Source organism: Rhinolophus sinicus, chromosome 4 (assembly GCF_057876585.1).
Source record: "Rhinolophus sinicus isolate RSI-liver-muscle chromosome 4, RSI-T2T, whole genome shotgun sequence".
NCBI classification, from domain to species: Eukaryota; Metazoa; Chordata; class Mammalia; order Chiroptera; family Rhinolophidae; genus Rhinolophus; species Rhinolophus sinicus.
Window position 1 is genome coordinate 10,516,713 of NC_142504.1, and position 16,752 is coordinate 10,533,464.

Genomic DNA, 16,752 nt, shown 5'->3' on the forward strand with positions numbered 1-16,752 from the left:
ACAGAAAAATTCAATTAATTAAAATTAATGTGTATTTTCTAACATTATGCTTCGCATTTGTCCACACGGAGCTAATGTCATGGGTGAAACCCATCATGGAGGTACAAATCTGGGGGAAAAAGGGAATTCTGGCATCAAATGCTAAGTTTCTACCTTAATGTCTACAATCTTCCGACTGTCTAGTCCAAATCTCATTTCCCAGATGGGAAATACATAGGCTGGAGAGGTTGGTGCCCAAGGTTGCAGCTTCTGAAGCAGTGAACGTCTTACTTATAACATCAATGACCATGAAGAAGTAGAAGATTCTGCGTGCAGCTCAGTCACCACAGCAGACGACCTAGACTAGCGCTGTCCGCACAGCTTTCTGCAGGGATGGAAATACTCGTCTGCACTGTCCAGTACACAGCGCTCGGCAACATGTGGCTCTTAAGTCCATGACACGTGGCTATGCGACCAATGTATACAATTTCAATTAAAATTTAATTTTAGTTTAAATATAAGCAGCCATAGGCACCGAACGGCTATCATATTGGGCAGGGCAAGTCTAGACCAAAAGGTTTGGGGGTTTCACGTGGTAAGTTGAGTTAATCACAGCAATAAAAATAAGGACAGATGAGAGTGGTTCCCAGAGTGAGAAGGACTTACCGTCTCCATCTTCTCCGTAGGCCAGAAAGGGAGGGATGGTGATGATGCGCTTTTCCCCCACACACATCCCCAGTAGCCCTTTATCCATTCCAGGAATCAGCCAGCCGATCCCCACATATGTGTCATATGTTTTCATGCGATTGTGACTGAAAACCAATGAGGAAGGGAAAAAGTTCCATATTATGAGGACGGTTCTAACTCATCCCTCACTAGGGTTTTTGTTACCCAAATCTCAGCTGAATAATGAACCGTACCCATCCCTAGAGACAAGCACGTATGGACCTCTGATCCCAATCACAGAGCAGACGCCCTCAAATTTATAAAAAAGCATGTAACTAGGTCACAGCGATTCACAAAAAATACGCCTGTTACTCTCTTACCAAATTTTGACACTATAATGAGAAGAAAGGGTTCACTGTCCCCCAGCTTAGCACCTTACACCCACACTTCTCCATAGCTGCATACACATTTAGCCTTCCCCTCCTCCTTCCATGGGAAAAGTATAAAAAGGAGCCAAAAAATGCATGAACCTACTTGCTAACAGGGCCCTTCACTTAATGTGATCTCAAAATACTGTTAATTTAGATAAACATTGCTCTTAGGTTTTTCTACTAGATTAAAACTTTGACTCTTGCATTCTGGGGCATAAAACATTAACCAAAAGCCTAAAGTGAAGGAGTTGATGCCGGTGAAAGCTGGGAAGAATCCCTTTTCTGATTTCTCCATGGGCATAAAAAGCTGGTGAGACAGAAGGAACTAAGGGGGATTTCACTGATACTAGCATGAGCAGTGAGACTTACCTCGAATCAAACAGCGTCCCGTCCAAGAACGTTCCGTTGTAGTGGTACCTTACAAAATCAGACACCTGGATGGTCCGAGCGCAACTGGGAGGCTTGAAGTAAGTGTGAATCTGAACCTCATCTTCAGCATTCCAAATATCCATCAGAAGTACATCAAAATGAAGCAGTGAATTTGGGGGGATCACACCAGCTAGAAATTAAAGAGAGTTCACACTGAGAAGCTGCTGCCTTCCAGGCCAGACAAGCACCTAGGAGGCTGCCAAGGGCTCAAGGCGACACTGGTAGCCAATTCCAAAATGAGCCATGCTCCCACCCTCTTTCCTCCAAATGAAACTGAGGGAAAAGAGAATATACAAAATTTTCCTCTCAACAAGGGTAACATTCAATACACCTGTGTTAATAACACCTTCTTTCATATGTAGAAGAAATAAACCTAAGATGGAAAATTTAGGGGTGTGTGTGTGTGTGTGTGTGTGTTCACTGCTTCTTATTTTCCCCAACTTAAAGCTTCCAAAGATTCTCCAGTATGCCTAACAGCCTGTAAATGTTCTGGTTGTTTCTGCAGATGTGTTTACACACAAGGAACGAAAACTTACAAACGCCTTCACTTCCGTAAGCAAGCTTTGGAGGGATCTTCACAAAGCGCCTCTCATTAACACACATCCCGACCAGAGCTTGGTCCATCCCTGCAATCAGCTGTCCTTTCCCCACAAACACATTGAAAGTGGAGTCTCTGTCATAGCTGAAGAGAGACAGAAAGACAAGTATAAATAATCTTTCCTTCAGTGAAACCAACCTGTGAAAACGTACCCATGCACAGAGTGAGTCACTGCAAAACCACAAGCCTGCAAAGGAGTTACTGACACAGGAACAGTACCTGTAGGGCTACAATTTTTAAATTACCTTGAATATTGCCAGCAAATCTAGTTAGATAAGCATCAATATAACTCTCCCCAAAAAATATATATAAAGTTTCTTTTGCAAAATAGCTACCAATTACTCTACTAAAAATACGGTTTACTCCGTTTCTGTGTGACTGGTACCTAAAAGCAACATCATAGATACTACTGCCCAAGTTAATATATATATTTTTTTTTCTTTTTTTAAGTCAGTAAGTAAAACAAAGAGGAAGCATGGTGTAGCATAAAGGGTACCTAAACTCTCTTAACCTCACTCAGTCTTCTCCGCTGCAAAACAAGAGTAGTAATAACAGCCGTCCCAAGATCTGTGTGATACAACGTGGAAAGTACTCTGAAAACCTAAGGGTTATTCCAATATTACTATAATTATTACAGGTTAATAGAAAGTTCCGATACAGTCTTGAGATCACTAATATATGTGTTTTAAAGGTGATGGCCTTAGGTTGGAAGATAAATAATGGAATCATGGCTATGACCCATGCTCTCATCCTCTTCAATATCAAATTCAGCAACCAACAAGGGTCTGCCTCTTAAGAGACTGTGCTACCCTGTTTCCCTGAAAATAAGACCTAGATGGACAATTAGCTCTAATACGCCTTTTGGAGCAAAAATTAATGTAAGACCCGGTATATATATTGTATTTATTATATTATACCCGGTCTTATTTTACTATAAGATCCGGTCTTATATAATAAGACAGGTATTTATATTATATTATATTATATTATATTATATTATATTATATTATATTATATTATATTATATTATACCTGGTCTTATTTTACTATAAGACCCGGTCTTATATAATAAGACCGGGTCTTATACTATTTTTTGCTCCAAAAGACACATTAGAGCTGATTGTCCAGCTAGGTCTCATTTCTGGGGAAACAACGGTAGGTGTTTTGAGGGCTATAAAAGAAGTACAAGGCATGAACTTAGGCTATTAAAAAAAACACTGGCAGAGACACCCACAGGGTTTCAGACACTGTGTTTAAGAAAATGACTACAGGGCTTGGTTTATAATAAAACACTGGAAATAAGAAGTTCAAGGGTATGACACTGACTGCATTTAAGGCAAGGACATACAATAACATGCTCTATGGCCATTTAAAAACAACAGATTTCTGTTACAGGGATGTAATGTACAGCGTGATGACTATAGTTAATAATTTGCATATTATATTGTATATTTGTAAGTTGGTAAGAGAGTCGATCTTAAAAATTCTCATCACAAGAAAATTTTTGTAACTATGTATAGTGATCAATGTTAACTGCATTTATTGTGGTGATCATTTAAACATACATACAAATACCAAGTCATTATGTTGTACATCTGAAACTAATATGTCAATTATACCTCAATTAAAATTTGGGGGAAAAAACAGATTTCTATTCACTGGCTCAGAAGGATGGATACATACATTCAGAGGAAAGTGCAGGTTACAGAGCCACACCATAAAATAATCCCATTTTGAATTTACATATATAGATGCACATGAAAACAATCCCCAAGGCGATACATGAAAATATTATCAATGGTAATCTATGGGTAAGAGATTTTAGGCAATTTAATTTGTTTTCTCTTTATCTCTTAATTTTTAAAATAATCATGTAATCTTTGTGTAATGAAATGTTAAGAGCTGTTGGAATTTACCTCATTAAGATGCACCGCCCTTCATTTGGTAAATCACTTCCAGCTTCTCATTTTCCCTAACAAACAGCTTGGGAAAGCAGCAGAGTCCACCTCACCACCAGCCAGGGCGGCTTCCTCAGACCCACCTCCCCCCCCTTTCTCTTCCTACTTTTACAGCCCATTTTAATAGCCTTCCTTTCTCCAAGGTCAGTGGACAAAAAGCAAGATTCCAAGTTCAGGCCAACGAGCCAGAGGACAAAAGCACATGGTCAGCTTTGTGCCCTAGATGGCTTTACACCTCCACCCTCCATCTCTGGAGGATCAACGCCCGCCCGCTGGAATGCCAGCTCTTGAATTTCACTTGGCCGGGTCGCCATGCCCTGAACCACTCTCACACTGGTGGGTTTATGTTAATAATTGACCAGCACTTAAGGTTTCAGAGACTCCCCAGGCACAGAACATGTGCAAACAGCAACAGTGCACAGGCTAGAAACTATTTTATATCTTTCATCCACAGAACCTGAATATAGTTCCCAAATTTAATGAGGATTTTTCATAATAACTGGCATTTACAGAGTGTTTTTTATATCAGGCACAGTGCCGAACCAAGCTTTTCCACATATGATCTCATTTGATTCTCATACAACACTTTAAGGTGGGTACTGATATTCAGGCGCCTTGGAGGTGAAAAAAATTTGCCAAGTTCCCAAGGTTAGCCAAGCTAGAATCCAAGACTGCCTAATTCTTTACCTTCAAGGCACAGGGCCTTCCCAGATGATGTATAAAAACGGTTATTGCCACGCAATATTAATTTCTTCATTTGATGACTCCCTAAGCAAAGTGCTAAAAAACAAACAAAAGGAAAACAAAACCCTTCTGAAAGAAAATGTGTAACTTACATACACAAGAAACTAACAATGCAAGACTAGTCTTATCTACTGCTGAAAACTCTGACCATCTGGAACTCTGCATCTGATAGATTGCTTATCTCCATTTCGCTTAGTTCTTTTTCTGGAGCTTTGTTTTGTTCTTTCATTTGGGACATGTTTCTTTGTCTCCCCATTTTGGCTGCCTCCCTGTGTCTGTTTCTATGTATTAGGTAAGGCTGCTGTGTCTTCTGGTCTTAGTAGAGTGGCCTTATGTAGTTGGTGTGCTGTGGGGTTCAGTGGCTCAGTCTTTCTGGTCACCTGAGCCACACACTCCAGGTGCATCCCTTGTGTGGGTTGTGTGTGCCCTCCTCTCGTAGTTGAGCCTTGGTTGATAATTCCACATCAATGGGAGGGACTGACCCTTGGGCTAACTGGTGGTTAGGACTGGCCTTGACTGCAGTGGAAGAGTTCTTGTGCAGGGGCTGATCCTACAGAGCAGGATCTGCCTCAGCAGGACTCTGGTGCCTGCCCAATCCACACTTTGGGTGTGTTGTACTTGGAGGCAGCTGAGTTATAAGAATGCTCAATGACCTCATAAAAATGGAGATGGAAACCATAAAAAAAACCAGTCAGAAATAAAGAATAATGGAAACGAAGAATATATTACAGGGAATCAACAGTAGATTCGATGAAGCAGAGGATCCAACCAACGATGTAGAAGATAAGGTAGCAGAAAACACCCAACCAGAACAGCAAAAAGAAAAAAGAATCCAAAAAATTGAGGAGAGTTTAAGGGGCCTCTGAGATAATATCAAGCGTAACATTCGCATTATAGGGGTACCAGAAGGCGAAGAGAGAGCAAGGAATTGAAAACCTATTTAAAGAAATAATGACAGAAAACTTCCCTAACCTGGTGAAGGAAATGGACATACAAGCCCAGGAAGCACAGAGAGTCCCAAACAAGATAAACCGAAAGAGGCCAACACCAAGACACATCATAATTAAAATGTCAAAGATTAAATACAAAGAGAGAATCTTAAAAGCAGCAAGAGAAAAGCATTTAGTTACCTATAAGGGAGCTCCCATAAGACTGTCAGCTTATTTCTCAACAGAAACTTTGCAGGCAAGAAGGGAATGGCAGGAAATATTCCAAGTGATGAAAAGCAAGGACATACAATCAAGATTCCTCCACTCAGCCAGGCTGTCATTTAGAATTGAAGGACAGATAGGAGCTTCCCAGACAAGAGAAAGCTGAAGGAGTTCATCACAACCAAACCAGTGTTACAAGGACTCTTAGAGGGCCTTCTTTAAGATGGGAGGGGGGTTAACGACAGGTGAAAGGGGAAGAGATTAAGAACAAATTGTGTGTTATATAGTAGTAATGGGGACGTAGGTTATAGCATAAGGAATACAGTCAACAATATTGCAATAAAAACAGGTATGGTGCCAGATAGGTACTAGATCTGTCAGGGTGACAGATGGGAATGGGGCTGGCGTCAGGGTGAAAAAGGTGAAGGCATTAAGAAATATAAATTGATAGTTAAGACAGAATGGGAAATATAATCAACAATGTGGTAAAGACCATGTAAGGTGCCAGATGGGCACTGGATTTATCAGAGGGATCACGTCATAGACTGTGTAGATGCCTGACCAATGAATGCGCTATACACCTGAAGAGCTGAAGTAGAGTAACATTGAATGTCAACTATAACTAAATATATAGGTATATACAGTCATGGGATGTGGAGCACAACATAGGGAAGATAGTCAATGGTACTGTAACAGCTGTATAAGATGTCAGAGGGATAGTAGCTTGGGGAGTGGGTTATTACTGTAGGAAGGGTTTAAATGCTATTACGTTGCTTTGTACACCTGAAACTAATAAAATAAAAAATAAAATAAAATAAAATAAAATAAAATGAAAAAAAAGAAAACTCTGACCATCTGGAAAAATACAGTTGTGCTGAGCAAATTTGTGCTGATCAGTATAACTGGCATAAACTCATATGCAGCATCAAGCCCAGAACTGGTCGTGAAAATGAAGCTCTGGAATGAGCACTTATACAACCTGTCCCAGTATCTGGCTGATTTACACCTTTTGCAGGAGTCCCAGTCCAGGTCCTGCAGGAAACAGATGATACGCCCAGAGGAGGCAGTTCCAGGAAAGTTTAATAAAAGGGGCTGTGTGCAAAAGTGTATGAACAGTACAGAGAAACACAGGGACATGCAGTACCTCTGGGGACAGTAGGGGGTGCTGTCGTCACACCTGGGCCTGAAGGATCCACCGGAAGAGAGGGTGGTTCAGGGCACCTGACAGAAGCTAAGCTAGGACCTTTCGTCTAGGGACACAGCCCATGGTGATCTACAGACAGGGAGCAAGGGGAATAAATATCTCCACCCCCCTCACCTCCCTCCCGCGGGCCTCCTGCTGATGCCCCATTGGCTGAACCCACCCAGAAGTCAGATGACTAGGCAGTCGCTGATGTAACCCATACAATACACATGCAGTCCATACAGGACAGCCTCTGAGATCAAAAAGCAAGTGGAACAGGAGGACAGTGGACCTAGAAAGGCAAGTAGAAGTCATCCAGCACATGCAACACTCCCCTTTCCTCTCTACCAGCTGATTTTTGTCCCCCACTCATTGTCTGCTGTTTTTGATCACTGCCCGTGACACTTCTACCCCACAGGTGGGATAGGAGGTGGCTGTGGTACCCTCAAATGATGCTCTTCAAGATTATCAGCCCCAAACCACTAAGAATGCAGCCATGATGTAAAACCATTACATTCAACTCACTAAACTGCCTACACACAAGCACACATCACGTTGCAGCATACTCCTCACGATAAACGACTATCCCTGTGGCTGTTTTCTTAAGGCACATGTACTGTGGCTCTATTTCTAAATGTAAGCTTCAATCTGCAATGAGGATGAACTTTTACAAGAATATATGGCAAACTGAACACATTCCCTCTCTTGAGCCCCCAAAGGCCCATTCCTTCCTAAGCTCCTCTTTTTTAAAAAAGGACTTAGGAAACCGGGAAGGAGATCATTGCAGTCAAGAGACAGCAACAACATTTTGGAAGACGGAAAGAAAATGGAAAGAGCAGGAACTGACCTAGAAGGGAAGAAACAGAATCTAGGTGTACGCAAAAGGGAATCCAGCCCAGGGTGGGTGCGTGGGCCTCTGAGCCTGCAGGGACTGCAGAGTGGAAGGCGGCAGGGCAGAAGGAAGCCTGGAGCTTGAAAGTCTGCATAGAACAGCTATACCCCACCCCGAAGCCCCTTCCCCACTCCCAGCAACTTGGCAACTATCATTTTAAAGTTTATGGAATTATTTAACTGTCTTTTAAAAACCTTGTGTATATGTATTACTTTTAAAAATTAAATTAATTTCAAAACTTTTTGCAAAGGTTGACATACACAAATACTACACTACTTGTTGCTGAGATTATTCTGATCTAGGATCCCAAACAAAGGAAAAATGGCCATTACATAGGGGAGAGAAAACTGCCCTGTGGTTAGAACCAAAGCCCTGATCGATTCTGAAAGGAAAAGTCAGCTCGCTCTAAATGCGTTTTAGATCCAGTTTAGACAAATACATACTGAAATTACTCCCCCCCCATCTTTATTGAGGTATAACTGCTAAATAAAAATTATATACATAGGTAAGGTATATGATTTGATGTTTTATGTATACACTGTGAAATAACTGCCACAATCAAGCCAATTAGCAGGTCCATCACACCACATAGTTACCATTTTCCTTCTTCTTTGTGGTGAGAACACTTATATTTACACGGCCACCATTAACCCCTCCAGCCCACCCCAACACCATCCAGGGTGCTGCCCAGCCCAGTGGCTCTTCTGTGAGATCCAGTCCAGCAGAAGGGGTGAACCTTAGCACCCCTTCACCCAACACCCACCAAAGTTGGCACCTGTCCTTTGCAAAAGGGACCAATCAGATTCTCTCGTGGGAATACAGAATTGAAACAGATTCCAGTTAGTCAGCATTGCTGGACCCAAGAGGCCATGTATGTGACGTGGAAGTCCGGTGGAGAATTCCCTTGGGGGGTGGGGACCAGAGTCCTTCTGCAAACCCTTTGGGAAATGCAGAAAATCACCTCAGTTCATGACTCTGGACCCCCAGGAGGAATCGGAGATCCTTCTAGTAAATTCCCTCCCTTTCTGCTGAAGCCAGCTGGAATGGGTTTCTGTGTCCTCCCCCTGCTCTAACTCGAGGGCAGGCATTTTGTTTTTTCAGGTAGACGTTATTTTTTAGAGCAGTGTTAGCTTCACAGCAAAATTGAGCACAAGGAACAGAAGGCCGTATACCCCCTACCCCCACACATGCACAACCTCCCCCATTATCAACACCCCCCACCAGAGGGGTCCATCTGTCACAATCAATGACCTCCACTGACATGTCATCATCACCCGAAGTCCACAGTTTACATTACGGTTTACTCTCCGTGTTGTACATTCTACAGGTTTGGACAAATGTATGACACGTGTCCACCACGGGGGTGTCACACAGAATAATTTCACTGGAGGGCAGGGATTTTTGTCTATTTTATTCTCTGCTACATCCCAGCACCTAGAACAGTAGATATTCAATAAATATTGTTGAATGAATGAATGAATGAATACATATATAAAATGAAGTTGACCTCTGTTAGTGAGTCTATGATTCTTTTAGAGCAGGGGTGTCCAAACTGCGGCCCGGGGCCAACTGAGGTCCGCAATCCATTGTTAATTGGCCCGCAGCAAATTCCAAAAATATATTTAGTTTACTTAAATAAACGAGGTGAGGCAATCCGTACTTCACCTCCAGTGAGTGGCCCGCTGTTTGTGTATTTTACCGCATATGGCCCTTGGTAAAAAACGTTGATAAAAATTTGGACACCCGTTTTGGAGCAATGGTTCTCAAAGTGCGTCCTCAGACCAGCAGCAGCAGCAGCTGGGAACCTGTTAGGAATGTAAATACTCAGGCCTTCCCCGCCCCCTCCCCTGCCCGCCCCACTGAATCAGGAACAGAACAGAACCAGCTCTCCCAGCGATGCTGGTGTGTGTACAGTTTGACCACTGCTGTGTTAGAGCATCCCACCCAACAGGGCATGTGGTAGGCACACAATAATATTTACTGACTGTCTGGACTTAAAGGGCCTGCAGACAGGCCTGGAGGCTGTGAATGAACAGACCAGATGCTTGTCTTGCCGGCTAAAGATAACAGGATCAAGTTAAACTTCAGTTCCCAGAAGGAAATCAGAGTAAACAAAGAGATCACCCCCTCTGGGGGTGGGGGGTGCTAAGAATGGTAGGGAACTCCTGAAAAGCTGAATCAGGAGTGGCTGACAAGATGCTCCCAAGACCTGGAGAGTGAGTACAGGGGCCCCACGGAAACCTACAGGCGGGGAGCTGGTGTCCCCGGTCTGGACCTGCAGCCACAGCCACACATAACAAGCCCACGGAGGCTCCAAATAAAATGAAAGCATGTTCCGGTGAGTGGCCAAGGGCTGAAGCGCTGGACCTCCTGGTAACGGCAAATGCCCATAAACTGCAGACACCAATTGCCCTCAAGTGTCAGGCAGAGATGCAGGAAGAAAGCTCTGTGGAAAGAAACGCCCCTCATGGTTTAGGACACTGGTCAGGGTGACAGCCATCATTTTCTTCTGGGCAAAACCCTCCACATCAGCAGCCAAAGCCCAAAACACCTTCAATTTCTCCCCCAAGATCTTGGGGCAGGCGTAGCAGCCATGCCCCAATACTTCATAAATTCCCGAAGGAATGGAGGCTCTTGAGGAAAACTCACATTAATGAAGCACCTACTGTGTGCCCTGCCCCTTCTAGTCCATGATCCACACTGCAGCCACAGGGACCTTTGTAAAATGCAGGTCTGATCCCTCACTCCCCTGACTAAAACTCCTCAATGGCGTTCCATTGTCCTTACACAAAGTCCAAACTCCACGGCCAAGCAGACAAGCTCTCAAAAGCAGGCCCAGGCTCCTCTCTCCTCTCCTCTTTGCCGCTGTCACTCCCCCACTCCCACTCCAAGCTCAGGCCACACTGAGCAGCTGGAATGTCCCCCAACACATGGTCCCACCTCCAGGCCTCTGCATATGCTCTTCCCTCTACCCGCCATGCCCTTTCTTCTCCCGAGAGCCCTCACCCCTCAGCAGCTCCCTGTAAATTTGAATCCTCCTCAGGTCTTCTCCCCGCCACCCCAGGACTCCATCCTGACCCCACCACACACACACACCCACACAATATACAGCTAAGCTTCCTGTGTGCTTCCACAGCTCCTTGCCTTTCTTCCATCATCTATAGGGCAGACTGTAGACTGGCACTAAGCTGCCGAGGTTCAAAGCTCCACACCACCACTTAGTAGCTAGCTGGCTACTGGGCAAATTACTTTGAGCAGTTTCTTCATTTGTAATGTGTTACCTCCCTCACTGTCTTGTGAGGTAAAATGAATACATTGGAGATGAAATGAATTAATATATGTAAAGGCATGTGGTAAAAACTATATATGAACTCTACGTGGGAGAAGTGTGCGGTTACTCTTGCTGTACTTATCACGCTATGTAATTGCCTGATCTGTAAGTGGTAGGGGCGGGGGGGGGGGGACACCATCTCCAGGGGCACACACTGCACACAAGTTTGCTGAGTGGAGGGTAATTCCTCTGTACTCTTTCCACTGCCCCTCATTGTCTCAAAGTGGCTGTCATGCCTAGACAACTTGTTCTAGTGGGAATTATTCATTGCCATCAGCACAAGCAAGAAATCCTTCCCTATTTCCTAGGTAAAGCAGCAAATGAAAGAAGACATACCAATGGTCAAGAAACAGATGAAAAGAAGATCAGTATCATTAGACATGAGGGAATTGCGAATCAAACCCACAGTGAGACAGCACTTCACACCCTCTAGGACGGCTATAATAAAGAAGACAATAAGGAGTGTTGGGGAGAACGCGGAGAAATTGGATGGATGAACCCTCATGCCTTGCTGGTGGGCATGTAAAATGGTGCAGCCATGTTGGAAAACAGTTTGGCAGCTCCTCTAAGAGTTAAATACAGTTACCATAGGACCCAGCAATTCCACTCCTAGGTATACAATCCAAAAGACCTGAAAACATACATCCACACAAAACCCTGTAAATGAATGTTCACACCTCATTATTCATAATAGCCAAAAAGTATACAATGCCCCTCAACTGATAAACAGATAATCAAAATTTGGTATAGCCATACAATGAAATATTATACAGCCACAAAAAAGAATGAAGTAGGGGGGGCTGGTTAGCTCAGTTGGTTAGAGCGTGGAGCTGATAACACCAAGGTTGCCGGTTGGATCCCCGTATGGACCACTGTGACTTGTGCTCTCCTTAAAACAAAAAAGAATGAAGTACTGATAAATGCTACAACATGGATAAACCTTGAAAACAGTATGCTAAATGAAAGAAGCCAGACACAAAGCACCACCAATTGTATGATTTCATAGAGAGTAGATTAATGGTTACCTGGGGCTGGAGGGGAGGGGAGTGACTGCTAATGGTTTCAGCATCTCTTTTTGGGAATAATGAAAATGTTCCAGAATTAAATAGTTGTGATGGTTGCACAACTCTGTGAATATACTAAAAAGCATTACATTGTTCACTTTAAATGGGTGAATTGTATGGTATGTCAATTATATCTCAGTAGTTTAAAAAAGAAGCAACTGAAATAGTAGGAATGACCATTTCTAAGCACCTGCTCTGTGCCACGCGATATGCTAAACAGCTTTGCAGATTTACTCATTGTAATTTCAAAAAAGACAAGAGAGGCCAAGAGTATTATTTTAAAAGGTAACTTCAGGAATGAGCCTCGCCAAGCCTAGGTCAAAAGCAGATGCTCATCAAAGAGTTCTCTTTGCCTAGTCTGCTGAATCACTGAAGGAAGTGCCCCCACAGACCTGGGTTGGTAACAAACCCTTGCGGGGGAGAGTGGCCTGGAGCTGGAGCCAAACAGCCCTGTCCACCCTAAAGCTAAACCCGAGAGAAGTGGGGGAGAGGGGTCTGTGGTCTTGGGGCAGAGCTGAGGGAAGTAACTGTGGGCAAAGCTGAACTTGCTCTGGACATCCTGCCCAAGGGAGGTTTCTGTAAGGCCAGAAAGGGAGGGCAGTGGCAGTTACACGCACAGACTCTGGACTTGGATGGTCCGGGTTTCAATCTGACCCCACTAACCTCAATGGCTTCAAGTTACTTCACTGGCAAAATGAGGCTAATAACAGTACCAACCTCAGAGAATTAAATGAGTTCATTATATGGAAAGCGCTTAGAACTACCCTGGCACGTTGTAATAGCTCCGTAAACCTTTGTAGTTCCTTAAACATTCGAGGCTGCTATCATCAGCTTCAGCATCGTCTGACTAAATAAGGCGCCTGCCACAAGGAACAATAAGGCGAGGTGGCAGGAGGACATCATTTACTCCCGGTGGGCTGTCCACCCGGCGAGTGGCCATCTTACGCAGATTTCGCGTTTGTAAATGCGCCGAGCGGAGGAGGAGGGCGTGACTTGTCCCAACTCCGCTGCGCAAGGTCTTCTCCAAAATTCCAGCCCTGGGTCGGACGACCAGGGGAGCATGGGGGCCCGGAGGCTCGCCCCAGGGGCTGAGGGACTTAGGGTCCGAGAGCTTTGGGGTAGGAGGGGGGAGAGGGAGGAGCGCAGGGTTCGCGGGGCGGAGCTGGGGGAGGTCCGTCGGGAGGGAAAGGCCTGTCCGGAGAGAGGGAAGCGGGAAAGCCGGCCGGGCGCTCAGGGCGCGGTACCTGGAGTCGAACTTCTGGCCGTCGGGGAATGTCCCCACGTAGTGGTAGCGCACGAAGTCGCCGCTGCTCACGGTGCGCGGGCACTCATCCGGCACGAAGCGCCGCTCGATCTGCAGCTCCGTTTCGGAACCCAGGCCCAGGCCCGCCACAGGCGCCGCCTGCCCGGTCACCCAGAGCAACAGCAGAAGCAGCGGCGGCGGCGGGGGCCGCCAGCCCCGGGCCCTGAACACCATCGGGGGCGACGAGGAGAGGAGCGGGGGCAGGGCGCGGAGCGGGCGAGGGCGCGCGGAGCTCGGGCGACGCGGGTCGGACCTGGGCGCAGCAGCGTTTGCAAACGTGGAAGAGATTCCCGGCCCTCCCCGGGATACAGCAACCACCCTCTACCCCCGCCCCCCGGCCACATCCGAGCGAGGGGAGGAGCCGCGGCCGCGTGGTGGGGGGGGCGGGCTTGCTGCGCCCTGCACCACTCCCGCCTCGCCCGTCCCTCCGATCCCGCTGGTTGGCCCTGCGAAGAGGGCTAGTAGCCGCTGCAGGGACCCGTCCCCCAGGGAGAAATCCTGAACTCCTCCGGACTGGGCTTTGAGCCAAAGTTGGGAGACTCCAAAAAGCGTTTACTGCCTACGTAGACCCGCTGGTTTCTGCCTGTCCCAGGAGACTCCGGATTTAGGACCTAGAGGCTGCTACGTGGCCGCAGATCCAATTACCCGTTGTTGCTTTGGGGAGGGAGGGAAAGTTAGAGTTTTATTATTTTTTTTAAAACTTAGTTACAAGGATGGATTCTACATTGAACAAGACTGAAACCATTCTTCAGGAATTTTTTTCCCCAGGAATTTCTTTTAATACTTAGGAGAAAGGAGGAGGCATGTGTTGCAAGACTCCCTGGACAGTTGTACAGACCAAAGTTTTAAGTAGCTAACTGTGAGTGTTTCCCAAGCCGTCAAGATGTGCTGTGAGCTGACTTAATAGCAAACAACCCACAGGGTCTCACACACGTGACTCGTTATCATGTTTCATCTTCATCTTACAGAGGATACTGAGACTGTTCAGAGGATACGGAGACTCAGGCAGGTAGGACTTCACAACAGAGACCCAGATGATGATAGAAATTCATGGGAGTAGTTAAATGCACTTAGCTTAGAATCTGTTCTTATTTATTAAAAACCACTAATGAAAGGAAATCACCAGGGTTTCTAAATTCATTTTGGAAATGTCAACCAATGGTCGTTGGCGCCAATTGAATGCCAACAGGAAAGTCCAATGGGGGTATGGTGAAGCAGGAAACTTTATTCACTGCAAACAGCCCGACTGTGATAGAGCAGAGCTGTGACAACAGCACAACTGTGGAACAGCTCAGTAGATTTACAGCTCAATTACGAAGCTGCGCAGCTGTGAGGTGGCCCCCGGGGCCCAGTGACCCTTGGTGAGGCCCCTCTCTGGCTAGACACTCTGCCCCAGACCTGGCTCAGATGGCAGGAACACAGTGCAGGCAGGCAGTTCAGTGCGGGTTTCTCCCTGAAGTGCACTTTGCTTGAGAGGCCCCTGTGTAGAAACTCCTGCTAGGCCGTTTTTTTAAATTTGAGCCCAGTTAGCCACCAGGAGGCTTTCTTAGTAGGTATCTTCTTTCTCAGGGTCCACAGAAGCAAAACAATCCTGATACCAACATGTGGCAAAGATAGCAAGAGAGAGAGGAAGTGGGCCAATCTAATTTATAAATATAAATGCAAAAATACTAAATAAAACATGAACAAAGTGAATTCAATGTATTAAGGAATAATACATCTAACATTATGTGGACTACCTAAGTGACCTTTGGCAAGTTAATTAACAGTCTCAGTATCCTCTCTAAGATGAAGATGAAACATGATAATTATAAGATTATTATAGATCTTATTAGATCCCAGGATCTAATGAGAAACTTCATGGGCACTAAATAAATGTTCATTGTTCCTATTAGAGCCTATTCTATTGAAATAGAAAACCCATTCATAATATTCATCCTATTAACACTGTTAGTCTACACAGCTTGGGTAAAGCTGACTCCACCCCTGGGAATTAGGGTGGGCACATAACATAGGCTTGGCCAGTCAGAGCATTGCCTCTCCCTGACCACAGGGATTGTTTCCATGACAGCTACATGACCCCTTGCTAAGCCAATGAGTACAATCCATGGAAGCATAACGTACTGAGAAAGAAGGTTTTTTTTCGGCTGGAACTGCTAAGTTGTTGGCCATCTTTGCCCCCACAATGGGAGAACCTACATGAGAATGAAGCAATACAAAGGAAAGTGAAGCTGAGAGAAAAAGAAATTATTAACTATATTTCAGCACCTAGATCCAACCATTCCTGAAGTTCTACCCCATGACATTTCACATATGTGAGACAAATTCCTTTATTAGGATTATTATTTTTCTTAAAACTGCTTGATTTCGATTTCGGTCTGTTGTTTTCAAGAGTCTTGACTAATACTTGCTAAAATGGAATTGTCAATCCCTGGGTCTTCTTGCTGAGAGATCAAATCACTGTGTTAAGCAAATATTTGAATCACTCAAGACTCTTTCAACTGCAAGTATCAGAAACCCAACTCAAATGGTTTCTGCATAGAAGTATATCCTAAGGTTTTCAGATTATTTGCTTGCTTGCTATAAAGTCACTGGTTGTGGTTGAAGAATGTTTGGTATCTTTTCTTTTTATCTTTTCCTTCTTTTCTTTTACTTCAGGGGCATATTTTGGCCAGAAACAAAGCCTCACTCTGGTCCAGCTTGATGGATGTGAGCCACTTAGATTTATCTAGGGCAAGCACTAAGGAGTCCTCTGAGCAGGGTGTGGGGTGTTTAGGCAGTGGGGTCTGGCCTGACATCCCTCTCTTCATTGAGTCTCAGGGCCTCTTCATGTGATCTCTCTTCTTTAGTTAGTTTGGGCCTCCTCACACCATAATGGCCTGAATAGCTTACCTCCCTGAAGGCTTCTTCAGGAAGGAATATTTCAAAAGAACCAAGTGGAAGCTACATGACTTTTTCTGACCTAATCTCAAAAATGATGACGCATCCCTTCCACTACTTTCTACTGGTTCCAAGCAAATCAC

At 44.8% G+C, this 16,752-nt stretch overlaps 1 protein-coding gene across 1 annotated transcript in view; it reads right to left on the reverse strand.

Moving 5' to 3' along the window:
• Positions 1 to 14,079, reverse strand: part of FKBP9 (FKBP prolyl isomerase 9) — a 33,425-nt gene extending 19,346 nt beyond the window's left edge. The window contains exons 1-4 of the mRNA XM_019757313.3: positions 13,671 to 14,079; positions 2,042 to 2,187; positions 1,446 to 1,635; positions 646 to 791 (exon numbers count right to left, since the gene is read on the reverse strand). Of these exons, the coding sequence (XP_019612872.2) occupies positions 646 to 791; positions 1,446 to 1,635; positions 2,042 to 2,187; positions 13,671 to 13,903 (715 nt within the window). The 5' untranslated portion in view covers positions 13,904 to 14,079. The remainder of the gene's footprint in view (positions 1 to 645; positions 792 to 1,445; positions 1,636 to 2,041; positions 2,188 to 13,670) is intronic.
• Positions 14,080 to 16,752: the final 2,673 nt, after the last annotated feature.